The sequence below is a fragment of the Anomaloglossus baeobatrachus genome, chromosome 3 (assembly GCF_048569485.1).
Source record: "Anomaloglossus baeobatrachus isolate aAnoBae1 chromosome 3, aAnoBae1.hap1, whole genome shotgun sequence".
Classification (NCBI taxonomy): domain Eukaryota; kingdom Metazoa; phylum Chordata; class Amphibia; order Anura; family Aromobatidae; genus Anomaloglossus; species Anomaloglossus baeobatrachus.
In genome coordinates this window covers 607667226-607687096 of record NC_134355.1, presented here as the reverse complement: position 1 = coordinate 607687096, position 19871 = coordinate 607667226, and the positions used below count along the sequence as shown (strand labels likewise).

Here is a 19871-nt window from a genome sequence, read left to right as displayed (position 1 = left end):
AAGGTAATGTATCCATAGGAAAAGGATACCAATAGCATGGTCCATATGGCATCCCAGTTTTTTCCTTGCACTCAAAGACTTGAATAACTGAGTCTTGTCCTGTTTACGCAGCACTCACATCATGCTGCCGTTTTGTCCTCTAGCTCAGAGGTCCCCAACTCCAGTCCTCAAGGCCCACCAACAGTGCAGGTTTTTGGGATTTCCTTAGTATTGCACAGGTGTTAATGTAATTACCTGCCCAGGTGCTGGTTCCAACAGCAGTGCAATGCTAAGGAAATCCTGAAAACATGCACTGTTGGTGGGCCTTAAGGACTGGAGTTGGGGAACCCTGCTCTAGCTGAACACAGCTGAGAAAAAAAATCACAGATCTGCACTGACTCTTTTTTTCGCATTGCACTCCTCCGATTTATACGCTAGTGTGAGCGAAACCCTTACGGTGTAGTGTGGCTAACAGGAGTAGCAAAATTTTGTTATAACATTCAGAGATACGATACAGTGGTGTATGTGTACATTAGCCATCACGTGGCACAAGAAGGTAAAGGACACACTGCACGATAGACATTATATTGTGTGCTCCGCTTATTATTTATTCATCTGTATGGGAAGATTCAGCGGGCTGCTTGTCATGGGTGTGTCACGGGTGACAGACAGTCATGTGGTTTCTGGCTATGGAAAGTCACAGTACTTCACAAACTTCATCCTGACTTTCCATTATTCCTGCTGTCAGTATTCATTGTAGTAGGTAGCTTTCCTGCTAGATTTTCATCTCTGCCCCTATTGGACCCAGCAGGAGCTTGCCCTCCACCCAGCTGCTGATCATCAGTATTCTCTTGGTGCTTAAATACTCCCTTCTTCTCTGGACTTGTGCTGGTGATATTATTCAGTTCATTCTACCTCTGGTTGCAAGCAGGCGACTTGCTCTCAATGTGTAGTATCGATGCTGAATCCTGCTGAACTCCTGCCTGTGTCATCTGTGGATAAGTAGTTCATGCTTTTTCCCCTGTGTGTCCCCCTTGTGTCTTCCTTTAGCGTTGATTAGTGAGGTTGACGAAGAGATTATACCACCCGTTCCCTATTTAGGGTCCAGTACTAGGGGTACCTAGGGTCAGATAGCTGGCTCGGCACATAAGAGCGTAACCTATCTAGGGTGGTGTGGGACCCCAGGGACCAGCTGTAGGTTTGGTCCGAGGTCAACATCTCCTTCTTCCCTAGACTCAACGGTCCCCTTCACTTACCTTTCACCGCTCGCTTGGTACTTCCCCATACCTAGCATGACATTGCTCTTGCCATACTAGACGACGCCAAAAAGGTATATTAAGTGTTTTTGTTTTTTGTTTCTTTTTTTCTTGTCTTCAGAGTGTGTCCCTATAGTGGACAGACACCAATGTATAGCATCCATCCCAGGCCCCACTCTTCTTACCTTGGATATGTTCTGCATACAGTCATCAATTACAATACAGAGAACATTTTGACTTAAGGCCCCGTTACACATAGCAATGTCATTAGCGAGATCGCTGAAACGTCACAGGTTTCGTGATGCAACAGCAATCTCGCCACACACGACACATGGCAGCGACCGGCCCCCTGGTTCATTTTTTGATTGTTGGTGTCCCGCTGGGCAGCATGCATCGCTCTGTTTGACACCATAAGAACAACGAGCAACCTCGTGGGCATGCCTGGAAACACTACACCTGTATCGAGGTCTGAGTCGTCAGAATAGCTGCTGTGTGACAGGGTCCCAACGACCGCCGAGGTCGTTATATGGATCGCCGTATCGTTGCTGCGTCATTAATTATATCTGCCTGTTTTCCAACTCACTAGCGACCAAGTAGTGACGTACCAGCAATCCTGACCAGGTCGTATCGTTGTCGGGATCGCTGGATCGTCGCTACGTGTAACGGGACCCTTAGAGCATTTAAAAGGTACTAACCGGATCACATAGTTTTACCTAAAGGCCGCTTTACACGCAACGACATCACTAACAAGATGTCGTTGGGGTCACAGAATTCGTGACGCCCATCCAGCCTCGTTGTGTGTGAAACGTACAGACGACCGCTAACTATCAAAAATACTCATCTTATCGTTGTCCAGTCGTTCTAATCCAGATTATCGTTGCTGCTTTTGCACGCAGGTTGTTCGTCGTTCCTGCAGCACCACACATCGCTGTGTGTGACACCGCAGGAACGAAGAACTACATCGTACCTGCGGCCGCCGGCAACAAGGAAGGAAGGATGTGGGCGGGATGTTACGGCCGCTCATCTCCGCCCCTCCGCTTCTATTGGACGCCTGCCGTATGACGTCACTTTGACGCTGCACAAACCGCCCCCTTCGAAAACAGGTGGTTCGCCGGCCACAGCGACGTCGCAGGGAAGGTAAGTCCGTGTGATGGGGCCTAGCGATATTGTGCGCCACGGGCAGCGATTTGCCCGTGATGCACAAACGACGGGGGTGGATCCTTAACCCTTGAATGGCTGCATGTCCAGACAGAGACAGAAGATTGCCCCTCTGCAAGAACAGTATGGGGGCCCTTTGGAGTCCAATGGTCCTACGTAATGAACCTCTTTTGGTGCTGCTTTGGCGATGGAAGAGGGCCCTCTTGGCTGTTTCGACCCCTGTGGTTGCACCAATGATTTGTCCGCCCCTGTGTATCTGCTATTTTAAAATTCCATCAAGTAGATTAAATCCTCACCATCCAAAATAATCTACATCAGGTTGAGGAAATTGACTTCATGAATAGGTCTGGGAGCATTATGGAAATCCTTACCTGTCAAACATTATCAGATATTCTGTGTGTTTTTTTTCTACAGTACCAGTCTAGACACTGCACTGAAAAAAAAAAGAAATGTGTAGTATGTTGTACCTGCTCTTTGTATAGACTGGAGTGCCGCTTTGCTATCCACCCCTCACTGCTGTAATGTGGATAAGATTAGACGGCATTGACAGAAAATTGCTTAGCTCTTGCATTCCTCCACCCCGCCAGCTCTGCAAGAGCTCCAGACCACAAATGCGCTGAGCGGAGCGGCGTCTGGCAGTCATAGGGTTACCCAGCGTGAGGGGCTGTAAGGAACAAAAGGCGGATGATTGAACAGCTGTGAGTGGTAATGCCAGCTAACGAGTCCCCGCACAGCTATAATCAGAATCCAGGCCGGTTATCCAGCATATTCTTCATGTAGAATATTCAACACAAAACCCTTTAATCCTTTCTGCCGGAGCGAAAGAAATAAAAGGGGGGAGGTGGGGGGGAGCAACCACTGTATGTTTGTCCAAATCTTCCACTTCCTATTCCTAATTTATGGCAGGAGCCAGCAATAAGCATTTTTCATAATTATAATTTTCAGCATCATTATAGTGTACGTGACTGGAGCGTTCAACGCCGGCCATTGATGGTGCTTGGTGTGCTGCACACCACACAAGCGGATGGAAAACTTGCTAGACTTGACTAAAAATCAAGAAGGAAAGTCACATATTGATAGGCCTCGTAAAGACTGGAATTTCGGTGCCTCGTAAAGACCTTGGAATTTTGGTGAAAGTGGGTAGAATGTAGGACTGTTCGATCATAGATCCTGGTTCCACCACCAGAATGGGGTTTGCACAATCACCCATTCCTACTGGTGCCACGGCGGGACTGACTAAGTGAGCTCAGTGGCTTGTGCGACCAACCCAGGCAGACCCGGTGTGCTCAATTATTGGCTGCTGCGCTGTCGACACAATGTCAGCGCTACAAGCAATATCAGACACCAGGAGCAGTGCTGGAGATTCAGCTCTGGACCAGAGGAGGGGGAGTAATGAAGTCTATTTTTTCTAAACCAGCACTCCGGAAAAAAAGTGTTTTCTAAAACCAGAAAACCCCTTTAAAGAGGAGCAACCACGAGGATTTTCCTACATAAACTAAAGCCAGTGCTATACTGGTGCTATCATGCTGATTCTATACATACCTTTAGTTGTGAGATCAGATATATAGTTTCAAAAATACAGACAAGTAACGTTTGTGAACTTCACTGTTATTTGATGATAGGGGCAACAGAATATCTAATAGGTGGGTTGGGTTTTGCTAATTATTCCCACCCCTCTTTGCCTGCCTGTCCTCCCTCCCCCTGTCCTTCTTCCCTCTGTAATAACTGAGATAGGAGAGGAAGACAGGGGTGGGAATAACTAGCAAAACCCAACCCACCTATTAGATATTCTGTTGCCCCTTTCATCAAATAACAGTGCATTTCACAAACTTTACTTACCTGTATTTCAGAAAGTATACATGCGACCTCAGCACTAAAGGTATGTTTAGAATTAGCATGATAGCACCCAGTGGCATAACTAGAGTTAGATGGGCCCCGGTACAAAGTTTTGACCTGGGACCTCCCCACTCCCCACCATACATCGACACTCTGGGTACAGGAAAATGACGTTGACACTCTGAGTTTGAGATAATGACGCTGACACTCTGGGTATGGGACAATGACGCTGACACTTGGCTCTTTTCCTCAGCACCCAGCTTTCCTATGCTCTGATATCCATTTTTTCCTCAGCACGTAGCTTCTCCATGCTCTGATATACATCTTTCCCTCAGCACAAACATCTTCACTCTACATAATTGCTTGTATACATTATAATGGCTATCCATAAAGTATAAAGGCTCACTCATAGCTCTCCAAATACTATAAGGGTATATCTGCACGCTGCATTCTTGATTTGACAAAAAAAAATGCACCCTCTGGCAGACTTGACAACTGTAAACACTGCGTTTGAAAAAAAAAAAGCGGTAAAGCTCATGCGTTTTCGATGCATTTTTGTCAGTGCGTTTTTTAAAGGAGAAATAAAATATGATACGATGGGATAATTGATAGCTAGAATATATAGATAAAAAAAATATAGATAATAGAACATATAGAATAAATAATAAGAAAGAACAGGTAGAATATATAGAAAGAAATAACAGAATAGCTCAATAGAGGGATAACTAGCTTGGACAGCTGTTTTTTAATTTATTTTTGGTAAAAAAAAAGACGTAGGTTCCCCCTCATTTTTCATATCCAGCACAGGAACAGCAGCAGCTGCAGGCTGCAACCCTCAGCAGTCTACTGTACCTTGGCTTGTTATGAAAAATAGAGGGGATCCCACATTTTTTTTTTCTTTTTCTAATTATTTGGTTTCTTTAAAAAAAAAAAAAAAAATGATGTGGGGTCACCCCATTTTTCTAAAATCAGCAAAGGTGCAGCAGACAACTGAGGGCTAATATTCTTAGGGTGGAAAGGCCCATCCTTATTTGGCCTTTTCCAGCCTAACAATAGAAGCCCACAGCCGCCCCAGAAGTGGCGCATCCATAAGATGCGCAAATTCTGGCGCTGGGCCCGGCTCTCCCCCCGTTGCCCTGGTGCAGTGGCAATCTGGGTAGTAAAGAGGTAATGTCAACCCACAGTAGCCACTAAGTCCTAGATTAGGTGATAGCAGTCGTCTGAGACCCCGCCCCCAACACTAACCTGTAAGTGAAAGTAAATAAACACATACACCCCCAAAATCCTTTATTTCAAATAAAATACAAATAAACACCCTCCTTCACCATTTTATTAACCCCAACACACCCTGCAGGTCCAAAGTAATCCACATAACGTTCCACGGCGATTCAGCTCTGCTACATCCCTGTCCTGTCACAGCGAGCACCATTGAGCATGACTGCCCGCTGACAGCAGACAAAGCTGCACGATAAGAATGAACTCAGGCAATAGTGCGGGACCCACAGTTGTGACGTCAATGGTTTACCTGCGTTCATTCTCAGCACGCAGCTCTGTCTCTGTGTTTTGGTCTGATTTGCAGACAGAGGGGAAGGACTCCAGCTGTGACCGGAAATCAGCTGCGTAATGGCACCGCTGATCGCGCTGCTCACTTCAGTCACTCGGGTGATTTGCTGTCACGAGTGGAGGACTCCAGTTGTGGCAGCGGCTAATCTGAGTGATGTTACTGCTGATAGCTCGACTCACTTCAGTTGCTGTGTGGAGCTCACAGCAGGCAGTCTTGTTCTACAGCGCTCGCTGTGAGCTTCAGATGTAGCAGTGCTGGAAGCATCGTGGGACCTCGTGTGGATTACGTTGGACCTGGAGGGGTGTTTGGAGATTAATAAAGTGTTGATTTTTTTTGTCTTATGTCAAATACAGGATATTTTGGTGTTCAGGTTTATTTACTCTCACAGATTAGTGATGTCTCATAGATGCCTGCCATCACTAAGCTAGGACTTAGTGACAGCTATGGGCTGCCATTAACTCCTTATTACCCCGATTGCCACCGCACCAGGGCAATAGGGATGAGCCGGGTAAATTCCTGGGACTGTCCCATCTAGTGGATGCGGCAATTTTGGGTGGCTGATAGCTGATTTTTTTTTAGGCTGGGGGCTCCCAATAACATGGGTTTCCACAGTCTGAGAATTCCAGCCCCCAGCTATGAGGCTTTATCTTGGCTGGGTATCAAAATTGAGGGAGACCGCACGCCGTTTTTTTTTAAACTTTTTATTTTACTGTACGATATAGATTCTTACACCGGCGGCAGTGATTGGTTGCAGTCAGCTGTCACTTAGCATAGGGGCGTATCTGACTACAACCAGTCAGATACGCCCCTATCACAGCAGAGAGATCCCGCATGTCACAACTAGACTTGAGCCACCCCCCTAGTGTTCGAGTTCGGTTCAGTTCATCGAACGGCAGCTTAGTTCGGCGAATGTTCGACGAACACCTTCGAACCCCATTGAAAACAATGGAAGGCAAACACATACAAACACATTATACATGTACACATACAGTTAATAAACATTGCCATGACACTTATAGGTCCCTGCGGCGCGTCCTGCACTCTGTCTCCCGTCGCTTTTCCTTCCGATCATCGCTGCGCCCTCCCGGTAACCAGCACTGATGATAGGACCTTCCGTGACGTCGTCATAGCATGTGACCAGTCACGTGTGTAATATCTCATTGGCTACAGACTGGTCACATGGCTAGACGTCATGCTAGGTCCTGTCAGTGCATCTCTCCTGTATGCGGTGCTCGTTTGAGCATCTCCGTGTACCGGCAAGATGCTTGGGCACATGCTTGGCTCCTTGTTCCTGCATGTCAACGCTCTTTACAGAGTCAGCCCACATGCAAGGACTGGATGCCACAGCCGGTTACTATAGCAACGGTGGCAGCGGTGACGTCACCGCTTACAACCCGCAGCCTCTGCTCACTCACTGAGTGATTAGACTGCACAGGAGCAGCAGCGTCTTCCTCCCATGCAGTGCTGTCTGATGTAGCAGAGCTGCATGGATTGAAGGAGAAAGAAGATGGAAGAACAGGATCGTGGAGGGGTGAGAGGGAGTAATAAACATGGAGTCTCTAAGTGTGTCTGTGTATTTGTTTCTATTAAAGTATTTTTTTCTTTGTGTGGTGTCTTTTTGTTTAACCCCTTCACGACCATGGACGGAAAGATCCGTCCTTGTGCCCTGGGCCTTAACGACCAAGGACGGATCTTTCCGTCATGGCGGAATCGCGGCACCGGAGCCTCCGGTGACTGCAATATGTTAACATAAACCGCAGATTCGGGGAGGAGGGGACCTGTTCCTGACCTTAGGAGGGGTGGTGCCTCCTCCCCGGACCTACGGAGGCTGTGATTGGCTGACGAACGCCGCTCAACCAATCACAGCCACTGTAATGTTCCAGCCATTTAAAATGACTGAAACATTGAAATCCAGCCCTGGCCAGTGCAGCTGTAGCACTGGCCATTGGCTGGAGCTGGGTGACCTCACTGGATCATCCTCCCCCAGCTCCAGTAGCTCTGATTGGAGAGATCGGCCTTGTGACCGATTCCTCCAATCACAGTGGACCTGTTGCCGGTGACCGCCCCCAACAGCTTCACTTGTCGTCCCTGCAGCACACCAGCACACTGAGCACAGTGAGTGTACACAGTGCAATGGCAGGGCGACAAGCTCCGGTCCCATGCTGTTATGAGACCAGAGCATGGGACCCGGAAGTTGCCGCGCTGCCATTGCACTGTATGAAACCGGCGAAAAGCGTCCCGATCCGCCGCCGCTGCCCTCCGCGATCTGCCACCTGTCTCCCCGATCTCCTGCCCGCACCCTCACCCCCACACCTCCCGATCCGCTGCCGCCGCCGCCCTCCATCTGCCACAGTGCCACCGCTCCCCCCAATCTGCTGCCCGGCCCCTCACCCTTCGTGATCGTTGCCCGGCCCCTCACCTATGTGATGTGCTGCACGATCCCTGTCCTCCTCCATCTGTCATAGTGCCACCGCTCCCTCCGATCTGCTGCCCGGCCCCTCCCCCTCGTGATCGTTGCCCGCCTCCTCACCTCCGTGATGTGCTGCACGATCCCTGTCCTCCTCCATCTGTCATAGTGCCACCGCTCCCTCCGATCTGCTGCCCGGCCCCTCCCCCTCGTGATCGGTGCCCTCCCCCTCCCCTCCGTGATGTGCTGCTCGCCCCCTCCCCTCCGTGATGTGCTGCTCGCTCCCTCCCCTACGTGATGTGCTGCACGCTCCCCCCCCACCTCTCACCCCCGTGGTCAGCTACCCGCCCCCTCCCCTGTCACCGCCGTGATGTGTGCTCCCACACCTGTCACCGCCATGATGTGTGCTCCCTCCCCTGTCACCCCCGTGATGTGCGCTCCCTCCCCTGTCACCGCCGTGATGTGCGCTCCCTCCCCTGTCACCGCCGTGATGTGCGCTCCCTCCCCTGTCACCGCCGTGATGTGCGCTCCCTCCCCTGTCACCGCCGTGATGTGCGCTCCCTCCCCTGTCACCGCCGTGATGTGCGCTCCCTCCCCTGTCACCGCCGTGATGTGCGCTCCCTCCCCTGTCACCGCCATGATGTGCGCTCCCTCCCCTGTCACCGCCGTGATGTGCGCTCCCTCCCCTGTCACCGCCGTGATGTGTGCTCCCTCCCCTGTCACCGCCGTGATGTGTGCTCCCTCCCCTGTCACCCCCGTGATCTGTGCTCCCTCACCTGTCACCCCCGTGATCTGTGCTCCCTCACCTGTCACCCCCGTGATGTGTGCTCCCTCACCTGTCACCCCCGTGATGTGTGCTCCCTCACCTGTCACCCCCGTGATGTGTGCTCCCTCACCTGTCACCCCCGTGATGTGCGCTCCCTCACCTGTCACCCCCGTGATGTGTGCTCCCTCCCCTGTCACCCCCGTGATGTGTGCTCCCTCACCTGTCACCCCCGTGATCTGTGCTCCCTCACCTGTCACCCCTGTGATCTGTGCTCCCTCACCTGTCACCCCCGTGATCTGTGCTCCCTCACCTGTCACCCCCGTGATCTGTGCTCCCTCACCTGTCATCCCCGTGATCTGTGCTCCCTCACCTGTCACCCCCGTGATCTGCTGTTCGCTCTCCCTCCACCTCTCACCCCCGTGATCTGCGCTCTGCTCACCTGTCTCCCCCGTGATCTGCGCTCTCTCACCTCTCACCCCCGTGATCTGTGCTCTGCTCACCTGTCTCCCCCGTGATCTGCGCTGCGCTCCCTCTCCCACCTCTCACCCTCCCCGATCTGCTGCCTCCTTCATCTCCTGTGATCCTGCTGCCTAGATCCATCCTGTAGGGTAACTATCCCCAATCTCACCTCCCACTCCCCTTCCATGCCATCTACCCTTCCCCCCCATCCTCTGCCGCTCCTGCATCCACTGCGCCCTCTCCCATCCGCCCCCACTCTATCCCAGCCGCCGCCGTCTCACATTCACAGATGCTCCCTTTATATGCCGCTGCCCCCCCATCTGCCGCCGCCCAATCTGCCGCCCCCCAATCTGACGCTGTTCTGATCCATCCTGTAAGTATTGTTCGTGGCTCTTTTCTAACTATCCCCAATCGCATCTCCCACTCCCTCTCCCCCCCTCCTCCCCCCACCTGCCTGCCGCCAAGTGCTGATCAGCTACGTGATTGGCTGATCAGGTACGTAATTGTTGCACTAGTTTTTGCTTTTTTTTGTGCACCCCAAATAAAAAAAAAACAAAACAAAACATGTACAATTAGGTACCTGATCAGCAATCGTCCTGCAGTCGTACTCGACTTTGGACAGTCCCCCCCCCCCCCCTTTTTTGCAGAACATTTGTGTGTGCGCCCTATTTTTTTTTTCTATGCCATGGGGTTTAGTTTCCAAAATGGGGTCACATGTGGGGGAGCTCCACTGTTTTGGCACCTCAGGGAGTCTCCAAACACAACATGGAATACGCTAATTATCCCAGACAATTTTGCGTTTGAAAAGTCAAATGACGCTCCTTGCATTCTGAGCCCTGCTGTGCACCCAAACATTTGATTTCCACCACATATGAGGTGTCTGTGTACTCAGGAGAAATTGCACAATACATTTTATGGTGCAATTTTTCCTGATACCCTTGTGAAAAAAAAAACTACCTGGTTGAAGTAACAATTTTGTGGTAGAAATTTTTTTTTTTATTTTCACGGCTCAACTCTATTACGTTTTGTGAAGCCCCCAGAGGTTCAAAGTGCTCAATAAACATCTAGATAAATTCCATGAGCTGTCTAGTTTCCAAAATGGGGTCACATATGGGGGAGCTCCTCTGTTTCGGCACCTCAGGGGCTCTCCAAACGCAACATGGTGTGGCTAACGATTCTAGCAAATTTTCTGTTCAAAAAGTCAAATGGCGCTCCTTCCCTTCCGAGTCCTGTCGTGCGCCCAAACAGTGTTTTTTCGCCACATATGAGGTATCTGCGTGCTCAGAAGAAATTGCCCAACAAATTTTGGGGGTTCATTTAATCCTACTACCCTTGTGAATATGCAATATTTGAGGCTAAATTAACATTTTTGTTGCAAAAAGTAAAATGTTCATTTTTTCCTTCCACATTGCTTTAGTTACTGTGAAGCACCTGAAGGGTAAATAACCTTCTTGAATGTGGTTTTGAGTAGCCTGAGGGGTGCCGTTTTTGGGATGGAGTCACTTTTGGGTGTTCTGTGTCATGTAGACCTCTCAAAATCACTTCAAATGTGATGTGGTCCCTAAAAAATGTGGCTTTGTAAATTTTGTTGTAAAAATGAGAAATTGCTCATAAACTTTGAACCCCTCTAACTTCCTTAAATTTTTTTTTTTTTCCCCGAAATTGTTCTGATGTAAAGTAGACATGTGGGAAATGTTATTTATTAATTATTTTGTGTCATATGTCTCGTTGGTTTTAGAGCATAAAAATTAAAAGTTTGAAAATTACAAAATTTTCGCGAAATTTCCGTTTTTTCACAAAGAAACGCAAAAAATATCGGCCTAAATTTACCACTAACATGAAGCCCAATATGACACGAGAAAACAGTCTCAGAATCACCGGGATCCGTTGAAGCGTTCCAGAGTTATAACCTCATAAAGTCTGGTCAAAATTGCAAAAAATGGCCTGGTCTTTAGGGTCAAAATAGGCTTGGGGCTGAAGGGGTTAACCCTTTATTGGAGATTCTTAATGGCCGGGTCAAATTTGCCTGACATTAAGAATATCTAGCTTAAAGGGTACGTTACACGTTGCGACATCGCTACCGATATATCGACGGGGTCACGGTTGTTGTGACGCACATCCGGCGCCGGAAGCAACATCGCAATGTGTAAATCCTACTAGCGACGATGAACGAGCGCAAAACAGTCAAAAATCGCTGATCTGTGTCACATCGTTCATTTCCTTAATGTCGTTCCAGCTGCAGATGCGATGTTGTTTGTCATTCCTGCAGCACCACACATCGCTGTGTGTGACACCGCAGGAACGACAAACATCTCCTTACCTGCCTCCACCGTCAATGCGGAAGGAAGAAGGTGGGCAAGATGTTATGTCCCGCACATCTCTGCCCCTCCGCTTCTATTGGCCGGCTGCTTAGTGACGTCGTGGTGACGCCGAATGCACCTCCCCCTTGAAGAAGATATTGTTCGGCGGTCACCGCGACGTCGCCGACAAGATATGTGCGTGTGAAGCTGCCGTAGCGATAATATTCGCTACGGCAGCGATCACCAGATATCGCATGTGCGACGGGGGCGGGTACTATCACGCTCAACAGTGCTAGCCGATGCTAGCGATGTCACAACGTGTAAAGTACCCCTAATACTAGCTAGTAAAACAAAGCTAGTATTAACCCATTATTACCCAGCGAGCCACCATCACTAGGGCAGCTGCAAGAGTTGGATACAGCGCCAGATGATGATGCTTCTATGAAAGCACCATATTCTGGGGCGGCTGCGGACTGCAATTCGCAGCAGAGAGGCCCAGAAAGCTCAGGCCAACTTGTGCTGCGGATTCCTACCCCCAATTGCCTACTTGTACCTGGCTGGACTGTTGTGAATGTTAGTTATGTTTTGGCTGCTGGGAGGCTCCCTCTGGTGGCCAGGAATGGTTTGGACTTGGACCAGGTGTGTTGTGCAGTGGGTGTTTCCTTTGCTAACTCTCTGCTTATTTAAGTCCTGGTCTGATTGCAGGCTGTTGCCGGATGTCAGTTGTTCTTTGTATCTCCAGCCTGCTTAATCCTGCTTTACACCACATGTACTCCAGAAAGGTGCTTCCTCTTTATTTATTGGCTGGTTCTTTTGCTTATCTGGGTTTGTCATTTGTTGTGGTTGGTTTCAGTTTATTTCCTTCCAGGGATTTTCCCCCTCAGTGGATTGTTGAGGAACTCCCTGCAGTTCTGTCTGGAGTATAGCTCCTTTAGGTCCATGTGTTTGTGGCTTGTTGAATTTGTTATAATTCTTGTTTTCTGTTCATTGGTATGACAAGGGCACCTGGTATAGGACGGAGTACAGATCAAGCGATCTGAGGGCCTTTTTGTACTATCAGGAAGTTTGTATTTTGCAGGTTTTTCTCTGGCCACCATCAGTCCCTTTCCTGTCCTTTCCTATTTTAGTCAGCGGGGGCCTCACCTTTTGCTAATCCTGTCATCTACCTGTGTATTGTGTTTTTCCTATATCACCGCAGTCTTTGAATGTGGGGGGCTTGCTATTCTTGTCTATTTTCTGAGGCAGAGAGTTATTCATCTTTCCTACCTTTAGGATAGTTAGTTCTCCGGGTGGGTTCGCGGTGCACAGGATGTTAGTTCACCCCTCGGCTACTTCTAGTTGTGATGGTTAGTTAGGGGATGGCGGCCAGATTAGTTGCCAGTGCTCTTGTCACCTTTTGCCAATGATTTGTGGTGGTCTTCCATGGTTCCGGATCATAACACTGGACACAAAAATGGGCGAAGGCCATGTCGATTTTTTTTTTTTTTTTTTTAATTATTTCATGAAATAAAGGGCTTCCCTATATTTTTAGTTCCCAGCCAGGTACAAATAGGCAGCTGGGGGTTGGGGGCAGCCGTACCTGCCTGCTGTACCTGGCCAGCATACAAAAATATGGCAAAGCCCACGTCATTTAAAAAAACTCCTGTATACAGTCCTGGATGGAGTATGCTGAGCCTTGTAGTTCTGCAGCTGCTGTCTGCTCTCCTGCATACACTAGTGAATGGAGCATGCTGAGCCTTGTAGTTCTGCTCCTCCTTTCTCTCCCTCCAGCATACAGTCCTGGATGCAGCATGCTGGGCTTTGTAGTTCTGCAGCTGCTGTCTGCTCTCCTCCATACAAACAGACAGCAGCTGCAGAACTACAAGGCTCAGCATACTCCATCCATACTGTATGCAGGAGTTTCCCCCCCCCCAAAAAAAATTACGTGGACTTCGCCATGTTTTTTTATGCTAGCCAGGTACAGCAGGCAGCCATGGGCTGCCCCTAGCTGCCTATTTGTACCCAGCTGGGAACCAGAAATATAGGAAAGCCCTTTTTTTTTTTTTTTTAAATTATGTCATGAATTTCATGAAATAAAAAAAAATGACGTGGGCTTCGCCCAATTTTTGTGTCCAGCTGGGTGCAAGAAGGCAGCTGGTATTGGAATCCGCGGCGCAGGGTGCCCAAGCTTTCTGGGCACCCCTGCTGTGAATTGCAGTCCGCAGTTGCCCCAGAAAATGGTGTTTTCATAGAAGCGCCAACCTCTGGCGCTGTATCCACCTCTTCCAGCTGCCCTGCTGACGGGTGGCTCGCTGGGTAATAATGGGGTTCGGGCTAGCTGTATATTATCAACTGGCCCTAAGCCCGAAATTCAATGTGTCACGCCAATATTAGACATGGCCACCATGAATTTCTAGTAAAGATAAAAAAAACACAACACACAGAAAAATATTTTTATTAGAAATAAAACACAACACAATTAGTGACTCCATCTTTATTGAAATAAAGAACCCCCCTCCGCAGTAATCCTGGGTCATTGGTCCCGCGCCGTCCGATCCGGATCCAATATCATCTGATCGGTTTGCTGGAAGGCAAAGCGATCAGATGATGTGTCAGGTTCAAGGGCCTGAATTATATGACACAGCAGCTGATTGTATAAACGGCTTTTATACAATCAGCTGATGCATCAGTGCAAAAAAAAAAAAGAAACAAAAAAACAAACTACACACTTCTGTGCAGACTCCTGTCCGACAGCAGCAGCTGATAGTTTGGCCGGGCGGTAAAAAGCCAGCCTCACCGCTTGACTTATAGTGTCAGCTGATTCCGTCAGGTGACCGCATCAGCTGATCATCGCCAGGTCTGAGAGAGAGAGAAAAGAGAGAGAGGGAGAGAGAGAGGGAGAGGAAGAGAGAGAGAAGAGAGAGAGGAGAAAGCAATGCAGCCTCATTCCGTGAACTGCTCCGATTTTAGAGGTGTGTCCTGCTGCTCACAGCTGATGTCCGGCTCCTCCCCTCAGTTCATAATTAAGTTAAGTTATAATTATAAATAAATAATAATTATAATTTAAAATTAAAAATAAATTAAATTCTTTACCGGTTTGGCCGAGACTCGAGCTCGTGAACTAATTCTCCTTAGGCAGTAGCTCTATCCATTGAGCCACTTCCTCTAATGAAAAGCATAGGAAGATTTGGTAATCTTGACCTCTGTATTGCACTTGAGAATCCAGAAGTAGATTATTCAGCTACAAGGATGGATGGAGAGAGGGATGGATGGAGGGATGGATGGAGAGAGAAATGGATGGAGGGATGGATGGATAGAGGGATGGAGGGAGGGATGAATGGAGGGAGAGATGGAGGGAGAGATGGAGGGAGGGATGGAGGGGAGGGATGGAGGGAGGGATGGAGGGAGGGATGGAGGGAAGGATGGTGGGAGGGATGAATGGATGGAGAGATGGAGGGAGGGATGAATGGATGGAGGGAGGGATGGATGGATGGAGGGATGAATGGATGGAGAGAGGGAGGGATGAAGGGATGGAGAGATGGATGGAGGGAGGGAGGGATGAATGGATGGAGGGATGGATGAATGGAGGGAAGGATGGAGGGATGGATCGAGGGAGGGATGGAGGGAGGGATGATGAAGGGAGGGATGAATGGATGGAGGGATGGATGGGAGGGCAAACACCGGCATTACCGCACTCATCACCGCACACACGCAGGCACTATGGCACTCATCATCCTCGCCACACACGCAGGCATTACCTCAGTGACGTACCCGCTGACAGCGCGGCTCACTTCAGTTGCTTCGTGGATCTGACACAGAGCGCTCCTGTTCTACAGCGCTCCCTGTCAGCTTCATGCAGCAGAGCTGGATGCGTCGCGGGACCTCTGTGGATTACATCGGACCTGGAGGGTTATTTGGGGATTTTAATAAAATGGTGAAAGAGGGTGTTTTTTTGTCTTTTTATTCCAAATAAAGGATTTTTCGTTGTGTGTGTTTTATTTACTTTCACTTACAGGTTAATCATGGAAGGTATCTCGGGGAGACGCCTGCCATGATTAACCACTTATTACCCCGATTGCCACCGCACCAGGGCAATTCGGGATAAGCTGGGTAGAGTCCCAGGACAGTCACATCTAATGGATGCGGCAATTCCGGGCGGCTGCCTGCTGATATTGTTAGGGTGGTGGGCTCCCCATAACGTGGCGCTCCCCATCCTGACAATACCAGCCTCCAGCCGTGTGGCTTTATCCTGGCTGGTATCAAAATTGGGGGGAACCGCTGTTTTTTGTTTTTTTTTTTATTTATTTATTTATTTATTTATTTTACTGCACGATATAAACCCGCCCGCCGGCGGCTGTGATTGGTTGCAGTGAGATAGCTGTCACTTATCTTGGGTCTGACTGCAACTAATCATGGGCGTCGGTGGGCGGAGAAAGCAGGGAATACCAGATTGAATAATGAAGCGGCAGCCATTTTCAAAAGAGGAATAGCCGCTGGAGCTTTGTGACAGCCGTGCAGCGCCGCGCCCGTGATCAGTGAGTAGGAAAGAGAGAGGGATTGTGCTGGGGACGCAGGACGCATGCAGATACGCAAAGTGCGCACATAGCCTTACTGTGAAAAGCCACGCTTTTGCTGATCGAACGGTATCTCGAACTGCCGAACTTGAAGCAAATCGTTCGAGTTCGTCGAACGACTCGAACACCGCCCAAAATCACTCGAATTTGAAATTGGCGAACCGTTCTAATCGAACATCGTTCAACTCTAGTCACAACCAGCAGAAGACGACTGGAGCTTTGCCGAGAACAGAACACTGCAACCGGTAAGTATTCTACCACAGACAGAATACATCAGTGATAACACTTAGGAGGTGAAATGGAAATGAAAACACCACGATGGTCCTTTAAGAAAAGTACCTAAGGAGGTGTAAAAGGAAAAAAAGTTGCAAAATATTTGTTCTTTGGAATAGAGGGGATTAAATATTCCCCTCCCCGGAACATTCTGGAACTCACTAACTATCAATGGACCTTTTGTTAGCTGAGTGTTGTGTATCTAATCTATAGCTGAGAGCTGTATCTAATCTATGGTGATAGAGAATTTGTTGTCATTTTTTTTTATTCTCACCTTTGCCTAGCGATTTCCATATCTGACTCGTCCCTATAGATTACTTTTCTGCTATTGCTGTGTGCACTGAGGGCAGCGTCATCTGTCTTACAGAATATATTCTTGTGTGTATATGCAGGTTTTTTTTTTTTATTTCTATTGCTTTTTTTTCTTACTACGCAGGTAGTAATTGAGTTATAATTCTCTTATAACCATTTGCTTGACAAGAGCCAATTTAGCATCCGCCTTCATTTGCATAACAAAAATAAGGACTGCGGTTCGTATTTCTGTTCCCCTTCATTCCCCCCAGAAGAATTAAATTTTCATCAAGACATGAACACTGGTTTCAGAACATGGAGAAACTGGGTTAAACATATGCAAATTACGAGTTCTGCAAAGAACTGATTGGCGACTCCAGGCTTTTCCCCTCTATCTCCTCTCTGCATTCTGCCGCTTATTAAAAAAAGAAGGCCTTAAATATTTCAGGCAACAGCTGTGCATGGCTCCTGTGCTTTGTGCAGGCATTCCAAGTGTGCGCTACATCTACTGATCTGATTTTTTTTAATTTTTTTTCCAATTTTTTTTCTATGTTTCAGCTTCAGAGAGCAAAGTCACATCTTGTGCGGCAGTGTGGAGGATACCAAAGGAACTGCAGGCAGGTAGTCATGAAGTCCCCGATGATTCATCAAACAACACCCAAACCTTGGAGCTTCTGTGTCACCTTGATAACGACGCTCAGAGCAGTATGGCCTGGTAATGTTCTGCATGCATCATTTGAAGAGTTTTATAGAAATGATCTGAGAGTAATGTGGAATATTCAAAGGGTTGTCTCTCCAATATTCCTGAGAACACTTCATTTTCCTTTTCTTACAAAGTGGTTGTCACTCACAGGAGTTGCACTTGGGTCCCTGTGCTTCCGGAAAAAATGTGCTCATTTGATAGATAATATGATAGACCAGTGTTCCCTAACTCCAGTCCTCAAGATTCACCAACAGTGCATGTTTTCAGGATTTCCTTAAAGGGGTTGCCCACTACTTTTACATTGATGGCCTATCCTTAGGATAGGTCATCGATTTCTGATCGCCTGGGGTCCAACACCCTGCTCTTTTCGGCGGTGGCAGCAGGCAGCCAGAAATGCTCAGTTCCGGAGCTGCTCCGTCTTGTGATTGTGGCCGCTGCTGGGTACTGCACATCCACCTCCCATTCTAATCAATAAGAGGCAGATGTGCAGTACCCGGCCGCGGCCGCTGTCAGAAGACGGAGCAACTCCAGAACTGAACATTTCCAGCTGCCGCCTCCTGGACCGAAGACAGCTGATCTGGTAGGGGTGCGGGCTGTCTGACCCTGACCGATCACACATTGATGATCTATCCTAAGGGGTACTTTGCACACTACGACATCGCAAGCCAATGGTAGCGATGCCGAGCGTGATAGTCCCCGCCCCCGTCGCAGCTGCGATATCTTGTGATAGCTGCCGTAGCGAAAATTATCGTTACGGCAGCTTCACATGCACTTACCTGCCCTGCGACGTTGCTCTGGCCGGCGAACTGCCTCCTTCCTAAGGGGGCGGGTCGTGCGGTCTCACAGCGACGTCACACGGCAGGTGGCCAATAGAAGCAGGGGGGCGGAGATGAGCGGGACGTAAACACCCCGCCCACCTCCTTCCTTCCTCATTGCAGCCGGGACGCAGGTAAGGTGATGACACAGCGATGTGTGCTGCCGCAAGAACGAGGCACAACATCGTAACATCGGTCCTTCCGAAATTATGGAAATGACTGACGCTACACCAATCATACGATTTCGATGCTTTTGCGCTCGTTAATCGTGGTAAAAACGATTCACTTACTCCAATGTCGACAGCAACGCCGGATGTGCATCACTTTTTCGATTTGACCCCACAGACATCGCACCTGCGATGTCGTAGTGTGCAAAGTACCCCTAAAGCTGGTGTCACACATAACGACGACGACAACGACGTCGCTGCTACGTCACCATTTTCTGTGACGTTGCAGCGACGTCCCGTCGCTGTCGCTGTGTGTGACATCCAGCAACGACCTGGCCCCTGCTGTGAGGTCGCCGGTCGTTGCTGAATGTCCAGCTTCATTTTTTGGTCGTCACTCTCCCGCTGTGACACACACATCGCTGTGTGTGACAGCGAGAGAGCGACGAAATGAAGCGATCAGGAGCCGGCACTGGCAGCTGCGGTAAGCTGTAACCAGCGTAAACATCGGGTAACCAAGGGAAGACCTTTCCCTGGTTACCCGATGTTTACGCTGGTTACCAGCCTCCGCTCTTGCTGCCAGTGCCGGCTCCTGCACTGTGACATGTGGCTGCAGTATGCATCGGGTAATTAACCCGATGTATATTGTAGCAAGGAGAGCAAGGAGCCAGCGCTAAGCAGTGTGCGCGGCTCCCTGCTCTCTGCACTGTGACATGTAGCTGCAGCACACATCGGGTTAATTAACCCGATGTATACTGTAGCAAGGAGAGCAAGGAGCCAGCGCTAAGCAGTGCGCGCGACTCCTTGCTCTCTGCACTGACATGTAGCTGCAGCACACATCGGGTTAATTAACCCGATGTGTACTGTACCTAGGAGAGCAAGGAGCCAGCACTAAGCGCGGCTCCCTGCTCTCTGCACATGTAGCACAGCGACGTTATGATCGCTGCTTCGGCTGCTGTGTTTGACAGCTAAGCAGCGATCATAACAGCGACTTACAAGGTCGCTGCTACGTCACCGAAAATGGTGACGTAACAGCGACGTCGTTGTCGCTGTCGCTTAGTGTGACACCAGCTTAAGGATAGACCATCAATGTCAAAGTAGTGGACAACCTCTAGTATTGCTCAAGTGATAATTTAATTACCTGCACAGGTAATGATTCCAGCACCCATGCAATGCTAAGAAAATCCTGAAAACATGATCTGTTGGTGAATCCTGAGAATTGGAGTAGGGGAACACTGTGATAGACAATCTGCAAATCACTATATTTTGTTGCCTCCCCTCCCCCTTAAAAAAAAAAAAAAAATCACTTGAATGCAACACCAAAGAAGCGTCCAACTTTCTGTTCTC

General features: G+C 48.9%; 1 protein-coding gene across 1 annotated transcript in view; it reads left to right on the top strand.

Annotated features, from left to right (window-relative positions):
• EIPR1 (EARP complex and GARP complex interacting protein 1) overlaps window positions 1-19871 on the top strand; it is a 410026-nt gene that overhangs the window by 184655 nt on the left and 205500 nt on the right. The window contains exon 4 of the mRNA XM_075341075.1: window positions 17401-17557. Coding sequence (XP_075197190.1) covers window positions 17401-17557 — 157 coding nt within the window. The remainder of the gene's footprint in view (window positions 1-17400; window positions 17558-19871) is intronic.